At 36.2% G+C, this 27,594-nt stretch overlaps 1 protein-coding gene across 1 annotated transcript in view; it reads right to left on the minus strand.

Moving 5' to 3' along the window:
- Nucleotides 1-1,592: 1,592 nt before the first annotated feature.
- LOC137240882 (protein timeless homolog) overlaps nt 1,593-27,594 on the minus strand; it is a 161,077-nt gene continuing 135,075 nt past the window's right edge. The window contains exons 6-9 of the mRNA XM_067767814.1: nt 16,261-16,466; nt 15,783-15,868; nt 6,058-6,258; nt 1,593-4,510 (exon numbers count right to left, since the gene is read on the minus strand). Of these exons, the coding sequence (XP_067623915.1) occupies nt 2,553-4,510; nt 6,058-6,258; nt 15,783-15,868; nt 16,261-16,466 (2,451 nt within the window). The 3' untranslated portion in view covers nt 1,593-2,552. The remainder of the gene's footprint in view (nt 4,511-6,057; nt 6,259-15,782; nt 15,869-16,260; nt 16,467-27,594) is intronic.

A 27,594-nucleotide genomic window follows, 5' to 3' on the forward strand; every position in this document is an offset into this window, starting at 1 on the left:
GCAAAGGGAATGAATGGTAAACGAGTTAAGTGAAGAAAAATTCAAATAAAATTAAAGCAACGAAGGCGAAAATAGCAGTGACAACTTTAATAAAAATTGTATTGTCTATTAAGTTCTTCATATTTTTTATTTTCGATAATTTAAGAAACAACACCTATGAATTTAGTAATCGAAATAATGCAAATCTTTTTCCAAACTTATTTAAAACAATTCGGAAACTCTTGAGAATTTGACGAAAATATCGAACTTTTTATTCCGACGCTTGAGCTGAATACCACCTTTAGGCAAGATGCACAGGAGGCGTAGCTTCATACACGCGTACAAGATATGACATGTAGCTACGATTTCTCTACGCCTCAAGATCTGCACACGAAGCTACTTTGAATACTCGTTTTCACTTTGGTAATATACACCTCTTTTTTTTTTTCAAGCATACGTACGCTTAGCGACCAACATTGCTGTACGCTTAGCTACATGAAGCTTTCATGCAGCTTACGCCTCGTGTGCAGCTCTCCATTCAAAGACACGTGTTCGACATCTAAGCGTACAGATTTCGCTTGCAGCGTATAATATGCGTCTATGACGCGTAGCCTCGTGTGCTCCTTGCCTAACTCGGCTACAAGTTCGAAAATGCCCTAAACGTCCCAATTAATCTCGAAATATGTGACCCGGTCTATGAAAAGATGGCTTATGACTCAAAAAAAAAAAAAAAATTGCGAGAAACAGCTGTTAAAGATAAACAATGCATTGCTTCAGGACGTCTGCGCTATTCTTTTTTTTTGAGTCATAAGCCACCTTTTCATAGACTGGGTCACATATATTGAATTTAAACTTATAAAGGGCGAAACAAATTATTAGATAGGACGTTTTTGAAACACAAAATGAAATGGGGTGTTATTCTAAAGTTTTCTGCGACAAGGCGTTTTGGAAGTGCTAGCCGAGAGAGGCTTATATTCCACTGATTAAGAGTTTTCAGAACTCCTTTGATTGATGCAGTTTTATAGCCCAATCAATTTTAGTTCAACAAAGTACAAGTTATAGGTCTGCAAGATTCGCATAATTTTTGAAAATTTGTGTGTCGAAGTGTGTTTCAGATTTTCCTCCATATCAAATAACAGCTGGCGGCGCCCTTCGTATGGAAGAAAATACAAAACAATGTGAAATTTGTGTGATCTAAAACTAGTACAAAAAAAAAAAAAAAAAAAAAAAAATACAAAACACTGAGCAAAATATCGAAATTTTGTGGAGTCTTCGAAAATGTTTTTGAAATTAAAAAAAAAAAATTAATAAGTTATTATAAAATGTTTGAAATTTTCTCCAATTTTCGAATTTTTTTGAAAATGTTTTACGGATTTATTTGCTCAGTCTCAGTTAGATAATTGATTGAGCTACAAAACTGCATGCTCAAAAAAAAAAAAAAAAAAAAAAAAACAACAAAAGTTCTAAATAAAAAGGTAGATTCTTTAAATTTTACCTAATTTCCGAATTTTTCTGAAAACGTTTTTAAAATTTAATTAACTGCATTCAAAAAAAAAAAAAAAAAAAAAAAAAAAAAAAAAAAAAAAAAACACCAAAAGTTTTAAAAAAGATTTATGTATGTTTGTTTAATGGTGTGTTCAGGTTATACTTGGTGAAACCTTTGATAACATTACAAAACTGATGATGATTACGTTGGCGGTTTTCGAAATGGTCCATCGCAATATGCCAGTAAATGTTTCTTTCTTTTCAGTTTCTCTTAGAAAAAACATAATACTTGAAATTCAATTATTATAAGCCGGTTTTAAGCTCATGAATTCTTAAATATAAGTATAAAGAGGCAGATTTTTTTAATTTTACCCTCTTTTTCGAATTTTTCTGAAAACGTTTTTTAAATGTAATTGCTTCAATTCAAAAAAAAAAAAAAAACAAAAGTTCTAAATAAAGAGGCAGATTTTTTTAATTTTACCTCTTTTTCGAATTTTTCTGAAAACGTTTTTGAAATGTAATTGCTTGGTTTCAGTTAGAAAATTGATTGGGCTACAAAACCGCGTACTTAAAAAAAAAAAAAACAAAGTTCTAAATAAAAAGGTCGATTTGAAATTTTCGTAAAATTTTCAATTTTTTTGGAAAATGTTTTCGAAATTTATTTTCTTTGTTTCAGTTAAAAAATTTTTTGAGCTAGAAACCGGCATACTAAAAACAAGTTACAATTTTTCATAATCTTCCCAAATTTTGGAATTTTTAGATTGGTTGGCAAAGTTTCTGTAATGAAATTCATGGAAGTTGTTTCTTTAGTTATAGAAAATAAAGAGAGGAACTTAATAGACGTAAAAATTTTTTATAAAAATTGCCACTGCTATTATCGTTTTCGCTGCTGTACATACAATTCAAATGAAATGAATAAATAGTAAAAGTGATGTATAAAAAATAGAAAATTTTAATTCAAAATGTACAAACATTCATTTAAAAAGTTTTACTGCTCTACAACAAGATAACGTCGATGACAACAAAAAATATTATTTCATTTCAATACTGAGGTATTTCTGGCAAAGTATTTTTGGGTCAACAGCTTATTAATATTCATCATCATCATCATCGATGATGGCTAGACGTCGACGTTTGGCAGGCTCCTCCTCGCTATTTAAACGCTTTTGTTCCTCTTTAGTTGGTTTGCGACGCACAATAAATGCATCTTCGTCTTCCTCTTCTTCATTCTTATCATCGGCTTTTATTGTATTGTTGTTTTCATTTACTTCATCATCACTATCATTCAAAAAGCCACGTTTACGTTTCTGTGCTGTTGTCATTTGTGTTGCAATCTTCTCATCCACACCGACGTTCGAAGTATTGTCATCCACATTTGCTTGATTGTTTGTTTTGTCATTACCCGTAGTAGCAACATCAATGCCAATTGTCGCATCGGGAGCGGATATAGTCGTAGCAACCTCTTCTCCATCACCTAAGTCGGCGTTGTTATTAACGCTATTGTTATCTTCCTCCTGTTCGTCATTGATGTCCTTGGCTTTTTTGTCAACGCCAATCATTTTATCATTTTCATTGTTCATTTCATTTCCCACCTCTTCCTCGCTGTCAGAGTCAATTATGTTAGCGCGTCGCATACGGATTTTGTTTTTGCCGGCATTGCTCATATTTTCATTTACACCACCTACGACCTCCTCGTCGTCCTCACTATCACCCAGCTCGAGTAGACGTTTACGATAGTCTTCTGAATTGAAATTAAGTTCTTCCAATTCCTCGGTGTAAGTGGTACGTTTTTCTTGTTGTTTTTTATTTGCTTGAGATTTGAGTTGATCAAATAAATCGCGGCTGGCGTCAGTTTGTGGCGCTGCCTTGGATTTTGTATTCTTGGAAATTTTCTCATTTTCTTCTTCCTCATCATCGCTGCTGAGTGCATTTTGACGTCGCTTTTTGTCGAGTGTCGTTTTAATTCTTTCAATTTCTGCCGCTTCATCCGCTGAGCTTTCGTCCAACGTTTGTTTGGCTTTTTGTGCGCGGGGCTTCGCCTGGCGCTTCTTTTTCTCCTTCTTTTGTCCAATACCAGCCCGTTCGTTATCTTCTTCATCGCTTTTATTGAACATTATGCTACGCATTTTTTGTACGCGTTTTTCCATAAAATTTTCCATTGATGCCATTTTCTTTTTGTGCTGCTCAGCAAAATTATCAAAGAAGTCCTCCTCGCTTTCACTTGCCTCCTTTGCAGCTGCGCTAGCTTCACTATCCGTTTCAGATTCACTCTCATCGGACTCATCATTGCTTTCATTGTTAATCGCAGCATCATTTTCAGCTTCTATCTCTGCTTCTTCATTGGCATCGTCCTCCTCTAACTCTTTCATATCAGTTTTAATATCTTCGCCAGCTAAAATTTTGGCGCGTATTTTCAAATCGCTCGCATTAAGATGTACCGGAATGCGCCAATAGTTTTCTGTACCTACTAAGGGCTTTTGTATACCCAAAGCAACAAGTAGCTGCTGGAAATCCTTATCTTCAACAGCTTCACGCTCGATTTCTTGCAGCGGCAACAATGGCACACCATCATCTTCTTCATTGGGCTCTTCAGTTTCTTCAGCCGCATCTTCTAGGGCCTCTTTAAGCCAATCAATGGCGCCCTGGTACTTTTCGATTAGTTGCGCTATAAGTCCACTCACATTATCTGCATCCAGTGGCGTACGCACAATTTTACGTTTTACCGGTTTCATAGGTTTGGGCGGTGCTGCTATTTTATTTTTCTTCTTCTTCTTATTCTTTAGCTGTTCTTGCTTCTTTAGTTGTTCCAGCGCGGCTTTGCTGGTGGAGGGCATTTCACCAAATTGTGGCTCCTCCATGAATTCGTCTTCATCCTCAACCTCACTTTCTTGTGTGTTTTCCGGCTTCTTTTTAGACTTGCGCTTACGCTGCTTTTTAGGCATGATTTCTGACTTATCTGCGATTATGTGAAGTTGAATAAGTCGTTTTATAATTTGCCGCTGGGTTCGTCTATCTGCGAATTCATTGACGATGCGCTGCAAGCAATCTGCAAGAAAGAGATTAAAAAACGTGTCATTAGTTTAAATAGTTGCTAAAAGTTTCGGGGCTTTATACATTTAAGTTAGTAAATCCTTAGTTCAAGTGCTGGGCTCTGAAATGTGAATAGTATTCCGAAGACTAATATCTATGTTTCAGATAACGGGGAGTCAAATAAGCTGGTATTTCTTCCGCAAGGAAAGAGATCGGCATCAGTTCAGTACCAGTGTGAGAAAAGGCTGCCGTGTAAGCTGGAGACGCCGTTGGGCACAAGCAAAAGCGGGTACTTGTTGTGGCTTGCTGAGCAGCAGTGTTCTTTGAAGGCAGTGTATGGGGGGAGGCGCTAAGGCTTAAACCAAGACCTGCCCTTAGGGAACAGGAAGATGTCACACAAGTTTTATAAAAGCAGGCGACGAATACTGGGATCTTACCCAGAATACCCCGTTCGACGCAACCACACATTCCACGTGATACACTGACAAGAGATTGACCGTCCTAAATAAATTCGTTTCCGGCAAACACAGCAAAACCACTTCCATGGGCCGCGGTTAGATTCAACAACACCAGCAAGGATCTGCTCCGAACATTACAATTTATGGGAGACCCGCCACAAATTAAATTGGGTTACACTGTAACGACAGCCATTGGTCCCTCCGAGTCATAGAACTAACAGCCTTGTTGTTGTTATTGTAGCGAAAGTTTTGGGAAGAGTTATTGATGTTGATGGTACTTTTCTGGATATAGATCCGGTACGTTCTGGTTACAGGTGCCATTAAGGTATAAACCTGACCATCTCGGGGACGATTTCGTATGACCACATTGAACCTTAAAAGTCATCCCGCCCCACACCCCATATTTTCCCGAGGAACTTCCGGTCGCCAGAGCTTCGGCTGCTAAAGAAATAGGATTCGCGACGGGTAGGTGAGGTTGACAACTGGACTGGAGAAGCTATAAATTGCGCAGGCATCCCCTTGATAGGGTTGCGCTATACATCCCCTAGAATTAATTGGGTATTTTGGTCGCCTCTTACGACAGGCATACCTGCCGCGAGTATATTCTAAGCGCTATTACTCGCAGGTGGTCATGTCTCTACCTCTGCCCCTATTCTGTTCGTAGCCCGGTTATCTCCTTCAGAATGATTTTGAAGACCGCTACACTATGAGGTAAATTGGAACAAGTTGCCTCTCGCGTTATCTTTTCCGGTCATTATTTGTATCTCTCAGCTCCTTTTCGTATTCGCCCCACTCAGCTTTCCGAACTTCGGTCACGTCCTTGTCAAACGTTACTGTTTTTTCACCGCACTCTTGCTTACAATCGTATACATCTCTGCCTACATTAGCTGCTTCTCTTTTCTTCTCCGTGCATTTACATATCTTAGAGTTAAGTCCTAGGAATGAAAAGTTTATGTATAGTGGAATGTTTTGCCTTGATCCAATATCATTTTCAACATCTATATGCCAAACAATACTTTCCCTAAAAAAGTTTTCATCTTTCGCTTTCCATTTTCCACTATAAATTATCGTGTACAAGAAAATATTAAACTTCATAAAACCTTACCTTCTGCCAAACGATGTTCATCATAGAGACTCTGCAGCTCCTCATCATCTTCGGTGCGCCAAAGATTCTTATTAACTGCTTTTGCAGTCGAGCGCTTAGTGGGCGCCTTAAAACTCAATCCCAGTTCTTTAAGCTTTTTAAGTACCATACGTCGAGTGCGTGTTTTGTCGCCCAAATGCTCCAATATCCAATCAATCACATCTAAAAATAAAAAAGGCTTGATGTTTAGATGAATATAAAAGATTTGAATAGAAATTGATTTCAAATTATTTTTTCGTATCAAATTAATCCGCCTACGGACCTCATCGACATTCCCTATACGACGATCCCATAACCCAAATGTAAGTGAAATCGCATCTTCTTTCTAACCCAAACAAACATATTAGAGTCAGTTGCTTATTTATTTTCTTTGCGGCAGTAACAACAACAAAAACTCAAACAATTTATGTGCACTTCCCGCCAGAATTTAGGGCTTCAAAAATTTAGTTTGCCAAAAGAGACATCATCCCTGCAATCAACCCCCTCATATGGTTTACCTTTTTTACCAACAACAAACATAAGAAAAAATAGTGACGAAATGATGAAGTGTTTTTCGGCTTGTGGTCAATTTGTTGCTGTAAAAAGCTGTGTATATGTATGTCTGTGCTAAGTGGGATGGATTGTGAGTGAGTTGTTGGTTGACATTTTTGTTGGTGCGTGTTGTATGTGAAGGATGTTATGCCAGGTGTGAGTGAGTCGGCTTGTTGTCAGATTTGTTGAAAGTGTTGGCTGTTTCGCTGTCGCTAGTTGTTGAGGTTGCGGTTTTTGGTATTTTTGGCGCGTCTCTGACTAGGGTTGCCAAATAATATTGACAAAGTAAATTACTCCGTGTGGTACTATTTATTTAGGTGCTTGTTTGCGAGCTTGTGGTCGGATAATAACAGGAAAGTTATACTAAATGATTGACCTTTTTGCAATGTGATTAGGTATATAAGCCAAATATGACAGCATCCTATGGTTGGTAAGGAATTGTACGCATTTTGACAGTTTCCATCCTGAACTTCTCCGAACAAAGTATTTAGTACATTAATACTGCGTGACAAATGTCCAAAAAAAACTAAGCTGAAAGTACATTTTTTTTCATATTTGTGCTTTTTTATGTGTAGTTTTTTTTCATCTTGATGATGATGACGTCTTTGTACAATTTTTGGTATTATACAGTGGTTACTGTCAATGCGAGTGACTGCGACGCAAAATATCACGGCGTCATACTTAATTTGGCCTTAGTGGTAATTCTTCCCTATCCTATTCCAATAGAGAAAGAGACAACACTTGCTGCACTAAAACTTCAAAATATCGCTGAGTAAAAGAGCGAATAAAAAAATTCATAGAAAATCCTGTATTGCAACTACGTGATGCAATGGCCCTCACGCTCAGAATCTTACGGAATTTTGAGGTGTCCATTGTGAACAGAACTCTTTGGGAAAGACGGAATCCATATACTCACCCTGACTAACAGGTCTGGTTCACGGATGGATTAAACCTTGATTACGAAAAAATTGGAGCGATATCTATGAAGCGGGTTTCAAGAAATCGATACCGATATCAATAAGGAATGATATCCCACTATTTTTTAAGCAGAAATCCATGCAAAAAAGTTGCCGTACGTAGTGTCTACGAAGAGGCTTACCCTCTAGGTGTATCCTCAATATTTCAGACAGCCGGGCAGCACTGCGTATCCTACAGTCTTACACAACTACTTTTAAGCTACTAAATGAATGCACTGAAATCCTAAATAATCTGCAAGCCAAAAACAAGGTTTGGTTAGGATGGTTTCCCGGGCATAAGGCAATGACTAAGCAGACTTTCTATCCAAGGAGGATGCTATAACATCGTTAAATAGTCCAGAGCGCTTCTGTGGAACCGAAAAGGTACACACTAGGGAAACCATAAGTAGCTGGAATAAAGTAGTTTAGACAACACTGGATTGAATGACCAGGGCAAAGACATGCTTTCTATCACCAAACTTGCCTTGGCTTAAGTGCTCTCTGAGGCCGATCAAATTCGCGTTTTCGGTTGGCTGAAGAGGGAGTACAATATTTTGGGTAGAAAATTCATAGCGTCCATGTGAAATCGAGTGGTTCGCATTATAGCTGGTCGAGTACATGACGATTCTTTGCATGTATTCAACATTACACAAACCAACAAAGAAAGCGAAATGAACGAAAACTGTGTACATTCTTTTCTGCACAAACTGCGGTCAATTGATTCCAGGTCGATGTAAAAATTTGTTCAGTCTGTATGAACATACGTTTTTGATACGGTTCTATAATTCTACGTGGTGGTTATTGGTGCTCCGCTCATCAGATTATGATCATGGCATCTCACAAATGCTTGCCTCGGAATGGAGAGACGGCAGTAAGAGACAGAAGCGCCGTTGGGTGCGAGCAACAGAAGGAACTTTGTGTGTCTAGGTAGCCAGCATTGATGCTAGTCGTTAATACCGTGTTATAAGAGTAGAGCCTATAGACTTTGAAGGAACGGAGTTACTGCTTCATTTTGTTTTGATGAATTTTCGGGCAGTATATTAGGACGATTTTTCTCCATCACTTATCAAATTTGATTTGGAGACAAATCAGTTTCGTCGTTGTGCCATCTTCAGTATAATTTTTCGTTCGCTGGGCGGAGGTTCGACGAGCTGTAAGTCGGCATTGGGCAGAAAACTGTTCACTGGAATTCAAGGAGTTGTGTGTAGCGCAACTCTTTCAAGGGGTTGTCACCGCAATTCACGGCTTCTCCAACCCATTTGTCAACCTCACCTACCAACCCTCCCAAAACTTTCAGGATCCTTGTCGCTATAAAAAGAGGAATCGCTAGGAGCGAAAAGTGTTTCAAAGAAATCGTGAATTCAAGAAATAGTCAACAAGTACTGCGGATTAACCCAAAACATATCGGTTGATGAAGCCATCCTTTGCAAGAGATACATGAGAGTGTGGCCGTTTTAAATATTTTTTGTTCGGGAAATGCAGCAGTACCAGTCTATGGGGCCAGGCTTAGATTCGACACGTAGTAGGTGTATGCGAACAGTTTCTTTGCAAGTACTGCTTTTTGGATGACAATTTTCGATCGTTACTACAAAAATTAAAGGGCATTGAAATTCCCCGCCTTGATCGAGGAAAAAACCACGAGTCACTCCGGTACATTTAATCGGCTGCGGTGGGAGGTGCTAAATGGTCAAAAAGTAGATTCTCTAGAATAAAAATAAGCGCACCTAAAAATTCCTCACCATTAGGATTAAACAGGATATAGAATTATATGTTCCTAAATGGTGAATAAAAAGGAATAACAGCAAAGGCAACACTTAGAGACCAATTGCAAAGCCAGTGGCGGGGCATTCATATGGCTGAGTGGTTAAAGGCATCTGCCTTTACACTGGTATGAATGTTGGAGATTCGAGTTCAACACTCAGCTTCCGAGAAGCTAGCTGATGCAGAAGTGAAATTCAGAAACATGTCCAAGTAACCATCGCCGTTTGTAAACTTTGCAATTTTTCTCTAATATCAATTACAAAAACCATTGTATAAAGCAATATGAGCAAGTCAGTTTTGCATAACGACTTCGAACGGCATAAGCGAGGCAGATGAATTTTCACTGAGAAGCTTTTCATGGCGAGATTTCGATTAGACAAAAACAATGCACGGTTTCCGCCATTAACACTGTACCCATTTGAAATTTTACGTCTAAGAGCGATCATAACGTCAACTGACGTTATTTCCATTGATCGTATGTCACCCCTTCACAGTTCTTCTCCTGAAACTGGTATCAAAAAAAAAAAACAAAAAGCCAGTTGACCTTGTGGCAGAGTGGTCATAAGGTCAATTGACGTTATGGCCGTTGACCTTATGTCATCCCTTAATAGTTCATCTCTTGAAACCGGCCTCTAACAAAAAGTCATCTTGGGTATATTTCTAAAACAGTATTAATATAATCTCAATTTAACTTGAACGGTTAAAATTTATTAAATGTTATTTAGCAGATGCGCTATAATGTGCGAGCGACACAAAATTCAAGGTCGCTGTACATCAAGGCGTACCCTGCAAAAATCGTTGGATCATGTGGTTCACTGGAGTACTTACCATTATACTCCACTGTAATGCAGCAATGGACCAACTCATGTTTCTACACGAACATATTGTAAGCCGATCATTGCTCGTTTTTAACGATTGTAATCACTACACGATGTTTATTGCACTGTGGGTACTCCATGGATTACTCTGATGTAATGCTGAGCTGGAGTATATGGCACAGTCCTAGCACATCGCAATGTTAATTGGACCATATTTTTTGTATGAATTTTGGTTAATTTTGGAGCACTCGCTTGGTCCATAGCGAGTACTCCATACATGAATGCATGGAGTACTCGCGATTTTTGCAGGGTACTTATTTAGCCCCACGAAGAAATGTACGAAAAACGAAAATAGCCAACAAAAGGACAATGAAATATCTATATTAAATAAAAATATAGTGTGTAGATGTGATTTGATGGAAGTTATTTCCAATTACTCGTTTTGCTGTCAACGGCTGAGAGCAATCAATTTATTTGTACGTCTCTATGATGGATGTAACTACAAATTTGTGATTTTAAGCTCAATGAATGAATGATTAAAGGCTGGTTTGAAGGTTTGACGTTGAAATAGAGTGTTAAAAAGATATTTAGAAAGTTAAATCTGTCATTGTGTATTTAGATTGTACACTGTTGTGAAATGTTATGGAAACACAATGTATACGCTCACAGAAAATAAGCTGGTGGAATCAACCGAATTAAGGGTCAACCAAAATGTTTGTCTTTCTTATCTATCGCAAATAGCTCTTGGATAAACTTCGCGCAAATTGTTGATTCTTAATTGACTCTTTGTCTAAGACTGCCAATTCTAACTGTTAAAATTACAGACTTCCGTCAACATTAGTATAACAGTTGAGACTGTGATACGACAGAGATTTCTGCAGCAAAATTATCATAAGAACAAAATAGTGAGCGCTATGGATGTAAGTCTCTCATTAAAATTAACTGCCGAATTTGCATAATATTAGCAGTTGTTCGCTGTTGAAATGACCAATGAAATCAGTTCTTTCAACAGAAAAGTTTGATTAATTGAGAATATGTTATTTTTACAGAATTTTGTTAACTTGACACCAACAATCTCTTTTCTGTTGCAACAGCTAATTTATACACTTAACAAAAAACTTGGTTGAATTAAATATTATCAATTTTACCGAATATTTATGAACTGAAGAACAACAAACTCGATTTGTTGATTGTACTAGCGTCAATTCTTTCGAATAGCTGGGAGAAATTATGAAGAAAGTAATGAAAGAAGTCTTAAAGATTGATCAGCGCCAACAATGTTTTATATCAAAATCCAGACATTTTGGTTGCAGACCGCATAACAAGCTGACGGACTATCACCCAGGAAATATAATTTCAGACTTGGAAAATGCACTTTGGGCGCGATCGCAGGCCCTCTTACTAACGTAGAATCAGCACAGAACCATAATGAAGCGAGTCATATTCTTTGCAACCCTAGACGTAAAAACACTTTCAACGCTACGAGAAGCGTATTCTTATACAACAAGCTTTAGAGCAGGGATAACCATTTAGTTGAATAATTATTGGCGCCACTTCACACGTATTATTATTCTCTTTCGTCTTTAGTTATCGCTGAACAAGCAGAGTAGCAACATCGGGTGAAGCTCTCATGCGCAGAATGTTTTCATGGTTTAATGTTAGCAATTTATTTTGGGTAAATTTTTCCTTAGACTCAAGCAATAAAGTAGTATTTATATGGCATATTTACGAATTACTTTTTGTGTGTTAACAAACATGCGTGCATACGTCCTACCTCATTGATTTTTCATTAACAACTAAACCACCACAAATAAGATGATTTTAGTTTTACTCACACAGCCACAGTTTCAATTTTGGTTATCCCTGCATTAGAGGAGCCATACATCATGATCATCAATCACATGCGGAGCCGTACAGAGGTCAATTCTTGCTGCTCCGATGAAATTTTCAGTTTTGAAATCCCCGAAGATTCATTCTCAGTAGGATACGCAGACGATATTGCCGCCGTCATTACAGCCCAAAATACAAGAAACAAGCAAATCGCTAAGTCAGGTCCACACAAAGAAACGAACAGGCGGCAGAAGAACCGGCGTTGAAACTACTTACAAACAAGCACAAACTGCTAGAAATTGGCTTTGAAAGCTTCTCTGAAAATATAACCTCGAAGAAGATTAGGCAAATATACATCACACTGGCCACTCACTTAAGAATTCAATAGAAGGAGGTTTCAAGGAGTTGTGTAGCGCAAGCTTTTCAAGGGGTTGCTATTGCAATTTAGAGCCTTTCCGTCTAATTCCAAACATATAAATGAAGAACCCTTTTTACTGACGACCCCAAAATCTTCACAGAAGTAGGGGTTGGTAGATGCAGAAGGTTTAACGTGGTCATATCAAATCGTACGCGAGTTGGTCGGCGTAGTACCTTGAAGGATATATTTTTCGGAACGTAACGGATCAATATCTGGACCACTACCATCAATAAAACTTCCAAAATATGCGGGGAGACTCATTGTCACTACGAGAAGAAGAAGAGCAACACTATCGAAACTAGAGTATGGCTATGGGAAACATGCACTTCAGATGGGAAAAAAGAAGGTTATGGGAAACACATTTCAGACGAATCAAAAGTATAAAGAGGTCGTGTGGAAAGAATGCTAGGCAAATTTACAACGCTGAAGATGGACAGCGAAACTTATCACAGAAGTGAAAGTATGGGGGTCCAGAAGCTACAAGGCTGTCCAAATGCTCTCATGAAATGCGTACTTCAGGAAATATGTGTATAGAATAAAAAAGGTCGAAGTTTCGAGACGCGTTTACGGTGATGAAGACGGGGTCGATGTAGAAAGCTGCTGTAATGTTATAGAAAAAATGCCAAATAATCAAAAAGACTGTGACGGCCGAAGGTAGTGTTCAGTCAGAACACCCGTCATGAGTCTACAGTTCTCTATTTTTATACTCAGCGTGCTTTGCACACAGAGTATATTAACTTTGATTGGATAACGGTTGGTTGTACAGGTATAAACGAATCGAGATAGATACAGACTTCCATATATAAAAATCATCAGTATCGAAAAAAATTTGATTGAGCCATGTCCGTCCGTTCGTCCGTCCGTTAACTCGATAACTTGAGGTAAATTTTGAGGTATCTTGATGAAATTAGGTACGTAGGTTCCTAGGAACTCATCTCAGATCGCTATTTGAAATTAACGATATCGGACAATAACCACGCCCACTTTTTCGATATCGAAAATTACGAAAAGCCGAAAAGGTTCGATAATTCATTACCAAAGACGGATAAAGCGATGAAACTTGGTAGGTGGGTTGACCTTATGACGCAGAATAGAAAACTCGTAAAATGTTGGACAATGGGCGTGGCACCGCCCACTTTTAAAAGAAGGTAATTTAAAAGTTTTTCCATGTGTAATTTAGCAGTCATTGAAAATATCATGATGAAATGTTACTCCTATTACCATAAATGTGCTAAATAAAAATTAGGAAAATCGGATGAAGAACACGCACACTTTTTAAAAAAATTTTTTTAAGTCAAATTATAACAAAAAATTTAATATATTTACAGTATATTAGTAAATTATGTCAACATTCAACTCCAGTAATGATATGGCGCAGGCAAAATACAAAAATAAAAGAAAGTTTCAAAATGGGCGTGGCTCCGCCCTTTTTCATTTAATTTGTCTAGAATACTTTTAATGCCACAAGTTGAACAAAAATTTACCAATCCTTGTGAAATTTGGTAGGGACATAGATTCTAGAACAGTAACTGTTTTCTGTGAAAATGGGCGAAATCGGTTGAAGCCACGCTCATTTTTTATACACAATCTACCGTCTCTCCTTCCGCTCGGCCGATAAAACGATAAAAATAAAAAAATAAAAAAAAAAAACACAAAAATAACACAATAACTTGAGCAAAAGTCGATATACTAAACTTAGTTCATGAACTTATCTGAACTCCTTTTATCGTGGTATAAAAAATGGCCGAAATCCGACTATGACCACGTCCACTTTTTCGATATCGAAAATTAGGAAAAATAAAAAATGCCATAATTCTATACCAAATACGAAAAAAGGGATGATGGTAATTGGATTGGTTTATTGACACAAAATATAACTTTAGAAAAAAAATGTGTAAAATGGGTGTGACACCTACCATATTAAGTAGAATGAAATGAGAAAGTTCTGCAAGACGAAATCAAAAGCCCTTGGAATTTTGGCAGGAGTACTGTTCGTGGTATGACATATATAAATAAATTTGCGGTACCCGACAGATGTTGTTCTGGGTCACCCTGGTCCACATTTTGGTCGATATCTTGAAAACGCCTTCGCATATACAATTGAGGGCCACTCCCTTTTAAAACTTTCATTAATACCTTTAATTTGATACCCATACCGTATAAACACATTATAGAGTCACCCCTGGTTCACCTTTATGGCGATTTCTCGAAAAGGCGTCCACCTATAGAACTAAGGCCCACTCCCTTTTAAATAACCATTAACACCTTTCATTTGATACCCATATCGTACGAACACATTCTAGAGTCACCCCTGGTCCTCCTTTATGGCGATTTCTCGAAAAGGTGTCCACCTATGGAACTAAGGCCCACTCCATTTTAAAATACTCTTTAATACCTTCCATTTGATACACATATCATACAAACACATTCCAGGTATACACTAGGTTCATTTTCCTGCATAGTGATTTCCCCTTATTTTGTCTCCAAAGCTCTCAGCTGAGTATGTAATGTTCGGTTACACCCGAACTTAGACATCCTTACTTGTTAATGATAGGATTAACTTTGTTAGTCTAATGTCATTAAAAGGAGAGGATTGTAGACTCAAGACGGATGGGTCCTGGCTTTTTATAGGGTTTTTCTGTTTAGTCGTTCAATACATTTCTGGTGACAATATGGACTCATTCAGTCTATGTGAGGCCCACACGAACAGGCCAGTTCAACCTAACCTAACCTAGCCTAACCCAAAAGAAAGGCAACATATCCCCAACTTCTTATATATCGAGCTCAGAGCAAAAATGCGGGACATGGACGTAAATACAACAGAAGACTCTTAAAAAAAATTGAACGCCACCATGAAATAACATGAAAGTAGTCCCTGCGTGGGTGACGGTTCTGAAAGGGGTACGTTTTTTTTTCATACCTTGCTCTGCAGAAATTATGACCTTGTGGCTATTTGCAGCGGATATGAAGTCAATTGACATTGTGGCCGCTGACCTAATGTCATCCCATCAGAAATATTTGTATAGTCTTTTGACAGAAATAGTTAAGGCCAAACGAATATTTTCCAAATGCCTATAGTGTAATTTAAAAAGATTTTGAAGTATAATTATTGGGCCTCGATGTTCTGCGACCTTTACTTAGATCTATTGTGTTTAATGGTCATAAAGTAGTATGGCCGTTGATGTCAACCAAGCCATTGTATCATGCGTTAAATTTTCCAGATTCTCAGTTCTAATTGACCGTCAATCTTAAGAAAAAACGCTATAGGATTTTCGTAGTTTTCGATTGATTTGATTATTTGCAGTGCTGCTTATGTTTCGTACATCACTGTCTATACATATGTATAATTTCTTTTAAGCGACAACAACTTACCCTTATCACTCTCAGGATTACGTTGATTCTCCTCAACAAGCATACGCAATTGGTCTTCTTGTTCTTCGGTCCAAACGCCTTTAGCGCTATTAAAGAAATAGAAATAGAGAAAACGACAAATGTTAGCAAGTTAGTATACTATAATATATCATTTAAGGTGAAAGGGTAAGTATGAAGTTTATATTTTAATAGAAACAAAAAAGAAAATCATTTATCATTTCATCAGCAGGCTCAGTATACCGATACCGAATACCTAAGTGATACATGAATGGCTTAACTGTGATTGTCTCAAGGGAGCAATCGTTTCGAACAAGGATAAAGACAAACTATTCATAATGGATGAGGTTTTATGAGAAATATACAAGAGGAAGAGGGAGGTAAAGGTGAAGAGAAATTGAAACGCTAGATCAAAGCGAAAAACAGCTGCGGCTATCTCTTTCATCTATGCAAATATAATTATTCTCTATTAAATACTTACGGTTCATATGCATCACAATAACCGCCTTCCAGCTCGTTAGCCTCTTTAACTGATTTCCAAAATAATAGTTCAGCATAGATTTTTGGATTTGTGGGCGCCACTTCAACAAATTTACGTATCACATAAATTCCCAAGCGGCGTAATTCCTCATGATGAACATCACGTCCAACGTTAAAGACGCGTTGAAAGATGCGAAAGAGTTTTGCCTGTATGTAAGAAACAAGAACAAAAAATTAACATGTAAATAATGAAAACACAAAATGAGCAACGTCGTAACGCTTAAGGAAAGATATTCTGCGTTGAAAATGTTTTGATATCCTCTTTGAAAATTATTTGCAAATGCGGTTAAGCGCTGTCTGGTTTGAGGAGAGTCAGATTTTGGTTTTGTGTCAGCTGCTGGCAATTTATTTGTTCATTGCACATAGGCACTAACAACTTATTACACAAATATATGTACATACCTAAATTACGTTAAATATACGTATGTATAACTTAACAAGAAATCATTAGCGTTTACAATACGCACAACTGAGACCATAGCCTCGCCGCTACTGCAGAATGAAGTCACCGTCTGGTCACACGATGTGTGGCAGAGCGTCTTTGTGTTGCGCATGCGATATGTCACCACGTGGTTTATGAAAAAATGGTGAATTGGAAACCAAAAGATAAAGAAGTCATATTAATTTGAATCTGTATGTAGAGAAATGGATTGCTCTGCGTTAGTATCACTTTGTTATGGCTCAAGGATATTTTAGAAAATATTGATTGGAAAGTGGGCGGTGCCGCGCCCCCTACTACACAAACCTTAAAATTCACACCATATATGGGTGGGGGTGTAGTGGTAGTGGGAGTTAGAGTTGAGGAGGGAGTGATACTTCGAGTGGGAGTAAAAGTGAGGGATGCAGTGGAAGTAGGAGTGGTCGTTAGAGTGTGAATGGGAGTGAGAGTCCGAGGGGGAACGGGCGTTAGAGATAAATGGAAAAAGGGATGAACAAGAATAAGAAGAAAAGTGTAGGATAAAGTAGACCAGAATGGTTTAGAGAGAGAAGAGGGGAAGCGAAGCTCCCTTTTCGAATAAAGGCATACCAATTTTCGGGCGGAAAAAAAGACTGCCGGGTAATCTAGTGCATAACAAAATTTCACAAAAAAATAAAGAAATAAAATAAAGAAATAAAATGTAAGGCGCGATAACTTCCGAAGAGATCTTAGGCCGAGCTTCTCCTCCAATTTGGGTCGTGCTCCTTTTCATTTTTCCTACAAATTGGCGGGACGGGACCTACTTGTTTTATGCCGACTGCAAGGCAGACGAGTTTTCACTGAGAGCTTTTCATGGCAGAAATACACTCGGAGTGCTTGTCAAACACTGCCGAGGGGCGACCCTGCTTAGAAAAATTTTCTTCTATTTGAAAAACCTTGTTTCTAAAATTTTGATGTTGCTTTGCCCGGGGCGTGAACCCAGGATCTTCGGTGTGGTAGGCAATGGACAAAAAGCATTGCGTTCTGCAAGTTTCCTAAGTCGACTTCAGAACTATGATAGTGTTGATTAAATCAAGAAAATACAGCCAAAATTTTCCAAACATAAAACACATTTCCCAAGTTGTCTCCTCAACTTTAATAAACGAATTATGAGCAAGCTAATTGTTGTATTTCTCCTGGTGCCTTTCTCGACTTTCAAGGGGAATTTAGCAATGTCATGCATGGACCATCCAAATGGAACCGGCTATTTTAGAAAGCGCAAAGGCTCTGGATGAAACCTCAGTGCAATAGGAACTGTCGCAGCATAGTTGGATGGGGTCAAAATTTAGAGAAGAATATGCTGAGCTCTGTCACAAGGTAGCTCATTCTACCATAGGTTGTGCCAGTAAAAGCGTTTCTGGGGGCCTTCGAAGTTATCATCTATCGTGTAGTTGCCTACGTTTTTTTTAATAATGGATGATCAGGCAATAATGATCAGCGTATACTTCTGGATACGCTACCCGATGCTGTGCAAGGTTAGCGGACATGGTGGCAACGTGGGCTGAATAGAAGTATCTCGTTTGACTAAGAATTAAATGATCCCCTCTTTCTTCTTCCCTCGATTGACAAAATATCGCTGGAACAGGCTAAACAGGCTAGTGACTATTTTGGACAGAAAATAATCACGAAAGCACATTGTACAAGATAGGACATGAAAGACCTCGGCTGATATGTGCTGATACAGAGGGCCAGCGCAAGAGCTGACACTTTATGAGATGGTAGTGAGGTGCTCATCTGAAAGGATTAGAAAAATGTCAAAAGCGAGGAACGCATCTGGGACATTGGATGCGTTAACAAAATGTTGAAAGGGAATTTAGAGGGTTGCTGTGCTTCTCTACAGTTTGCAGGGTATACCTCACCAAATGCAGAGTAACTCTGGGCGGAAGCGTATGGCTGGCGCGTTGCAGAATGAAATGGCAAGGCACGTTCCTGTGTTCGTGACGTAGGCTCGAGAAGTTGAGGCTGCAGCTACCCGGGATGGAAAAGTTAGCAGATCTCGAGGTAGCAGCTGTGTTGGATGATAGTATGTGCCCAGAAGGTTGTTATTTTATGAAACAACAAATCAGAGTATGTTTAAATATATGTATATGTGATAACCAGAACTTGAGAAATGTGATAAAAAAACCATAGCAGGAGCACAGAAGATGGAGAGAGATGTTCAGTTTAAGGTGCTGCGAGCCTACAGATAAGCCACCAATGCAGTTAAGTGGTGTCGAGAGTATCCCTCCTGACTCTTGAGAAGGGCTTGTTTGGTGCAGGAGCCACGGCTTTCATCACGAGCAAAATTGCTGAACTCAGCGAGCGCGGTATGTTAAGGAAAAACTTCGTATTCGTATATGTTATCTAACTTAAGCACGGAAGACCTAGGGGTAGTCGCATAACGCAGAAGCCTCGCCAAAAGAGTTATTAAACCCAAAAGCTATTTTGCATAAGCATTTTGCTGAACCTAAAAAGACTGAATTTGCATTGAATAGAGAGCATCGCTAGCCTAAAGGATAAAGCGCCACCGCTGAGCTTCAATTAGGAAATGCCAAAACAGATATTTTTAGCCATATATCCGTCAGTTTGTAGCGAAAACCACAGCACCGAATTGCCAGCATGATTACAAATTTTTTCTCTTACTTGAACCAAAAAAAAAAAAAAAAAGAATAAACTTTTTTGGCAAATGTTTTAATTCAATTCATAATATTTCAACAGCGCCAAAAACGCATGAGCGCCCCTAATTTGATTTATGAGCTACAGAGCTAATCCCTTGCATGCTGCGCATTTTGCGTCTTATTACAAGGCAAATTACTACAAAATAAATTATGATTTTAAAAATCTTCCAAATTGCATTTGGCAGTTTCAAATATGGAAAAAATAAAAAAAAAAAACGCCACGCAAAATAAAAATAATCGCCAAAATAAAGGTAAATAAAGATTAAAAGGGATATAATAAAAAAGAAAATAAGTAATCACTGCAAGCGGCGTGAAAATTAAAAAAATTTAATTCCTCTGCTTATGGCACCTAGCAATTTATTTTATCTGCATTATAGTCGAACTGCAACAATAGTCTCCAGTCGAGATGACAGGGCATCATGACAAAGAAGTTGTATTGCCGGCGACAAGGGATAGGAGTACGTAGACATTCTGCCATTGCTAGAAGTTCAAGTTCATTTAATTTCCACAGAATGAATACAAACTACATAAATTAAAAAAAAAAAAGAAAATATATAGAAAAACAAGTCTAAGCTGAAATCTACTTTTTATACCAAGTTGCGCGTTGGCGCGAAACATTTTATAATGACTGTGTGAGTAGAGCATACCTACTATTCACAACACGATACATAATGTTTGGTAGGCAGGTAGAATAGTTGCTAAGAGCTCTTGTTTACAATTGATTATTCGACCAGTCGACCAGTCGACTAGTCGATTAGCTCGTATACGACTTCAACATAGCATGCAATCAACTAATTCGCAGAAATCATGGAAAATTAAAAGAAACTATTCGAATAGTCGAATATGTTACTAGTTGGGTAAAAAAAACTAGCCAATTAGTGATAATTGACTACATATTTTAATAAAAAAAAAAAACGTTTGCTTATCAATGTATCGCTTATTCTCATATTCGATTATCAAGACTTCTAGCTGCGACCCAGAGCTCCGGGGGATCCAATTCTCATCATCTGGCTGTTTCATATGAGTTGGATTATAGGGACGTTGCTGCAGACGTTGCGGACGAATTCAAGCAGAAGGGGAAAGCAGTATTCCAATAAATTTCGAATAGTTGTGTCACCTGCACTATACTTTTATTAAAATAGATGCTATGATAATCCAGAGTTGAAATGCCTATTTCCAAAAGAACGTAGACATGATTCGATAACACAAGTATACACGGTTTTGGATCTAGGCAACTAAAAGTGGTTTTTAAGACAATTTATGACGCTGAATCCGATTCTTCATTCCGTTTTTTAAGATTGATTCTAGTTTTTAATACAGTCAATAAATTCATTTTTAAAGATTTTTGTCAAATAATATTCATTTTATTAACTTAAAAGTAACAAATCAGAAATGAAGATTGGTGGAACTTTGCTTTTTGTATTTTTTAGTATCTGTTGCATGCACTAGAGTCCAACAGTAGTCGCTCATCATGCCCTCATCCCAAAATCCATGGTATCGTCTTTCAAATTTGGCTAGATCTTGGTGTAGCCGCTCTCCTTGTTCGTCGCTCGTATCACCCAAGTTTTCGGAAAAAAAACCAAGATGGGAATGCAGAAAATACATCTTTAGAGACATTCTAGCTCCAATCTTTCGATAATTTTCCAACATATCGCCAATAATTTCCTTAAAATTAGGGGATTTGTGATTACCAAGAAACTGGTGAACGATATTTTGAAAAGATGCCCACGCGGCTGCTTCATCGGGCGTTAAACATTTTTGTAAATTTTTTATCAGCCATTAATTTTCTAATATTTGGTCCGACAAATATTCCTTCTTTGATTTTTGCATATGACAATTTAGGAAACAACTTGACTAAGTACTGAAAAGCCGGTCCTTCACGGTTTAATGCTTTGACGAAGTTCTTTATGAGGCTTATTTTAATGTGAAGAGGTGGCAGAAAATTGTTTTGTGGATTTACAAGTGGTTCAGCGGAGACGTTTTGCTGTCCAGGCTCATATTGAGTACGACTTTGCCATTCTTTTCTCACATAATGATGTTCAGTTGCGTGGCTGTCCCACAAGCATAAAAAACAAGAAAATTTGGTGAATCCAGATTGCATCCCAGTTAAGATACCAATTACCTGTTGAAATAAATGTCGATATCCATGATTTATGAGTGTCTGCTACTCTGAAACCAAAGTAGTGCAGATACGCATCTTTGAGCGCATTTTTTATTATTTTGCCATTTTTTTTATTCATATAACAACCACAAACGTAACAAAAACACTTTGAATCAACTTTGCTACACTGCCTCTGCATTTTTATTTGCTGTAATCACTTAATTTATTTTACAGTTATAGTTGAAATGCCTTATCAAGCAGTGCCACTATTTAAAAGTTGCTATAACAGCACAACGGTGCTATCATGCGAGAACTCGGAAACTAGAATCAATCTTAAAAAACTGAATGCAGATTCAAATTCAGCATATTAAATATAGTTAAGAATCGTTCTCATCTGCTCAGATCCAAAAGTTGACCTGAATTTGTAAACTTGTGTAATCAGTCTTTCTCTGAGTTTATCATTGTACAGTATCCGCTGATCATAGTGCGGAATATCCCGCTTTTCTACATGCGTGCCAAACAACCCATGCAGCATTGTGTGTGGTGTATGTATGTATGACCTCTAGATTAGCTTAAACGAATCTTCGTTGCCCTTTTCTTATTATTATCTGGCCTTGTGGATTCTGATACTGCACAAAAAGTACGTCTAGCAAACTAATGTTTTTAAGTTAACTAGAGTTCGGCCAAGGGATGAAGTTAAACCTATATAGAAGTAGCGTTTCAAAAAATGTAATTTTGGGCTATTGGAAAGAGCTTCCTCGGTTTCTCATCTATCACAATCGATACAGCCAATGTATTTTTTATTAGAAGCTTGTTATCGATAGCGAACTTATCTTCGAGTTATCTGCTAGCTTTACCAGAAACAAATTGTTCCGGATACTGACGTGTTCTTGTTTTGTTTACGGTTTATTATTGATATCGAGCTACTGTTGTGAAGTTTCCGATTTATTATAAGCTTCTTATTGCCTTCTTAGTTGTTTTTTATCGGCTTGTTATCGAATGCTCACACATGACTCATCGATTTTATATTGAAGTTTTATTAGTTTCTGTTTCATAACAAATCTATGAGTAGTCGTTAACAAATCAGTAATATGTCAATATCAAATTTGTAGTACTCTGATAAGAAATCGATAACTTTTAGATACGTTTTTGTATAACAAAATCTTCAAATTTTCGACTAAACGCCGATAAGAATTTGGTAAAACTTATTTTTTTGTTGGTTTTTTGGCCTTTAGTTTGTAAATTGTCGAGCTCGAGGCCATACAATATTAAATAACACACAAACACTTTTTATTTGTATATATATATATATTGTCGTTTTTTTATTTAGCGATATTTCGACTTCAATTAGAAGTCATCTTCAGGAATAGAAATAGAAAAATACAAGTATTATAATAAAAAATACAAAATTACATGTATACATACATTTGACTTATATCGTTGGATGTACCAGGTCAATTAATTTAAAATTTGATATGACAAAAAAGAAAATAAACATAAAAAGTAAACAAATAAAGAACCGTAATTATAAACAAAATTTTTAACTAACAACAATATAGCATAAAAAGTTAAATGTGAGCGACACCCATAGTATAAGTATGTATTAAATTCCCACCAATTTGGTAAAACTTCAATTAAATATCTATAACATACCGTTAAGTATCGACAACTTTTTGAAAAGAAATCGATAAAAACCAAATAAGAAGTTGGTGATAATTCGATAACACATTGATAACATATCGATAATAGTTTGATGTTAAAACCAAAAGGTTTCGATATCCAACGGACAACTCTACGATTCAAAATCGAATTAATTTTATTTTATTTTACTTTATTTTATTTTGTTTCAATTTATTTTCTTTCATTTTGTTTTATTTTATTTTACTTTTTTCTGTTTTATTTTATTTAACTTTACTTTAGTTTAATTTATTATTTTCTCGTTTTATTTTATTTTGCTTTTTTATTTATTTTGTTTCATTTTACGCTATTTTATTTCATACTTTTTTGTTCATTATATTTTTGTATTTTATTTTCATTTATTTTAATTTATTTTATTTTTTAATAATTTTTTTTAAATTTTATTTTATTTAACAGTATTCTATTTTATTATATAACAGTTTGTATTTTTTGTTTATTTTTTGTTAATTTTATAACATTTATTTGTTTTAATTTATTTTATTTTTTGTTTGTTTGTTTTTTAATGGTGTGTTCAATATTATACTTATTATTAAGAATTCATGAGCTTAATTGTTTTCACACAGAAACTTAATGATCTCATTTCACCTTCTAATGAAATCGTAAATTTTTTGCTTTCACACAGAAATAACTGCCCGATTAGTATCAAGGATGAAATGTCAAGCGAATAAAATGACAACGCTATATGACAGACAATGACATTTGCTTTGACAAATGACATTTTTAAGCACTGAGCATACCAAAAACTAAGATTTGCATTGTGCTTTTGACTTCATTAGGCATTCGATTAGTCACTAATGAAATAATTATAGATTCAAATTTTGTAGGGAAAATTGAGCTCAATACGCGTCTTAATGTAGAAAGCTGCCTTTATAATTCAATAAGCCGTCTGTGTGAAAACAGTATAACACCGGCTTATAATAATTTAATATTCAATTATTATGTTTTTCTAAGACAAACTGAAAAGAAAGAATGAAACATTTACTGGCATATTGTGATGGTATCATTTCGAAAACCGCCACGTAATCATCATCAGGCAATAACGTAATGTTATCAAAGGTTTCACCGAGATTCGAACCGCGAATCACACGGTGAAATTACAGTTGCCTTAACCACTAGGTTATCCTGCTTGTATTTGTTTCCTTGCTTAATTCAGTTTATTCCAGTTTGTCTTAGGAAAACATAATAATTGAATATCCAATTATTATAAGCCGGTGTTAAGCTCATTAATTCTTAGTAATAAGTATTTTATATTTTGTTCATTTAATAAATTATAAAAAAAATAATTTTATTTTATTTTAAATCAATTATCTTTTTTGTAGTTTACTATATTGCTGTTATTGTTGAGGCAGTGCTTCGTCACATCCAATAGGTGCGGCCAATCACAAATTGTCATCAATATCCTCTACTAAAAAAATTCTGTTCGCTCGCTACATAGAGCCAAGCTAAATAAAACCGTTTAAAAATTATGTTTATACTGAGTGACTTTAATTTATTTGTAGGTGACGTGTTTGCCTTGAGTAACTTTACCTACTATGTTCCCACGTTACGCCACAGTGTAGTGACTGCACTAACGCTCTCATTTTGTATTACTCCATACAGCATACTAATACCAAACACTATTCCTTCATTCCTACAGTACATTTACTAATAATACACGCTACGCCAGCCATTATATAAGTAGTACCTACTACTTGAATCTCCCATATAGCATACCTCATACAAAGACCACGCTTACAGTTACATGTTACGCTTACAATAAGAATTTCCCCATACCCTGAACAAAAATGTTTACAGATTAAAGAGCTGCAGCACACTACCTTTGCTGAGCACACTCAGGTATATAAATAACATATAGTATTAACTACAGAATATAGGAAGAGAAAGAGTGGCAAGTAAGGGAAACGTAACAGAGATGTTGAAACTTTCGCTATATGTTTATTTACACAGGCTCTCTCTACATTGTATTCACACTAATAAAATTCATACACAGCCGGCAGTTAAGCAGCATGGCAGATTATGCCATTGTAAGGATACACAGAGGCATACCATATCGTATGAGGCCAGACTAAACTAACTAAATGAACTTTAGGCCAGAAGCGACCGGCTTACGCTAAATACAGCGCCTGTGGCTGTCATTGTGTGGTTACAACAACGGCTGTCATTGATGCTGGCAATTCTAAATATATTTTATACAAATCACACACATACAAGTGCACATACACAAAGAGAAAGAACCCAACAAACACTGAAAACAAAAATCGCAATTGTTTGAGAAAAACAGTGATTCTCAGTTTGATATTCAACATTATTTATTCTTTGAAAGAAAATATTATCTCAAATTTTTCTCAAACGTCGATTTTAAACTTGAGAATAATTTGAGACATACTTGAAAATGTTTTTCTCTAAATTGTTTGAGAAAACATTAATTGTCAGTTTGATATTTAGCATTATTTATCATTTGAAACTAAATATTCTCTCAACTTTTTCTCAAACGTTGTTCTTCAACTTGAGAATGGTTTGAGATATACTTGCATTTCGTTCCATTTTGGTTGAAAACCATCGATATCATGGAATATTTTCGTTAATAATAATGTGAATGCTTTTTGCGCCAATGTGTCTAAATTTTAAAGTACATAATAGGTGTTCATGAAACCCAAAAATAAAATAAAACATAGTACAACATGCTTATTTTACATCAATGCTATCGATAGTGTCGTCGATAGTGCCGTTGATAATTCGTCGATCTCTAATTTGATTAATTTAGCTGGAAATGTAAACAAGGGATTTATATGGGTGGACATACAGTGAAAAAATAAGGAAGTATTTATACATTTTAATAATATTAAGTGATATTGTACTACATTATGCATCAGGGGCGTAGCGACGGGGGGGGGGGGGGGGGAGTTTACGAAGTGAACACTTATACATTTTAATCATACTCTGTTTCATAATAATTCTGCAATTTATTAAATATATAAATGAACATGTTAACTTTTACTATAATTTCATAAAGAAGTTTCCTTGTAAATTTGCCTAACGACCATCTACATACATATCACAGAACAACAAAAATCGAACACAACAACGTTCGGCAACAACGGCAACATGATCGTGTTCAATGATGCAACTTGCTTAAACGAACATAATCGACATTGATTTAAAATCAACCAACTTATTGCATGAGTGAATATAATCAATTCAGGCGTTTGCTCGTTTGCCTTAACAGCGATTACATTCATCGGAATGAAAAGGCAAATATTAAATAATGTTAAATTTACAGCATTTTTTGATGCACACATTTCCTATTTTGATATATAATGCAAATTGGATACTATTTTCCATGTGGAAAACACATTATTATAATGTAATATCTACATTTTTTTGCATGCCAAAAACACATTTCAAAAATGTAAAATTCAAATTATTTGATAAATGAAAAATAATGTGTGTTTCACATTTTAAAATGTAAAAAACACATTAGTGTTTTTTCCGTGTAGATATGACTTTTTTTAAGTAAAATTTTTTTCTATTCGATCAGTTTCTTTCTTTTGAATTTTATATACGTATACGTTAGATCTCATTCATAGGCCCAAAAAGCATGAGTTCTACTTATTCCTGAAGGAGGTAATTCGGTTTTCTTTTTTATCAATTTATCTATGATTAATATTACAGGAATGCGATTCTGTGGCTTTTCCTAATGTTCACATGTTGTTGAAAATCTTGTGTACGCTTCCAGTAACAACGGCAACGAACCAGAGATCTTTTTCAACTCTTAGGCTGATTAAAAACTATTTGAGAAACACGATGAGTGAAAATAGATTGAATGGCTGTGCATCACTAAGCATCCACTGTGATCAAATTGTTACCGTTGCACATAAGTAGATTCTCAAGTTTTAGGCGGCCAAAAATATTTTATTGCCTATATCTTCTTAAAACTGTTTAATAAATGAAAAATTATAATAATTTGTGTAATCAATCGGTTATGTTAAAAATAGATATTACACTGTGTAACACTAAAAAATACCTGCGCATTGAGGCTTCTTGTTGTACAGCAACAAGGGTGTGTCAAACCCTCTATCAAACCCGCTATCTGCAAGTATCTGCAGCTAAATTTAATGCAGTTTGCAAGCTAATTGTGCCAAGCACCATGTTCAAAACTAGTTTTCACTTCGACGGACTTGGAAACATAACAAAACTGGTTTTGAACACCAAAAATAAAAAAAAATTAAAAATAATAAATCCTAAATAAAATAGGTTCCTTATCAATTTATAACTTTTAAAAATCACAAACACCATTAATAATGTTAGTATTTACCTGAAATATCGGAATTCATCACAATTACTCAATTCAATTGTCTTAAA

This window comes from Eurosta solidaginis, chromosome 1 (assembly GCF_040869045.1).
Source record: "Eurosta solidaginis isolate ZX-2024a chromosome 1, ASM4086904v1, whole genome shotgun sequence".
Taxonomy (NCBI): Eukaryota; Metazoa; Arthropoda; class Insecta; order Diptera; family Tephritidae; genus Eurosta; species Eurosta solidaginis.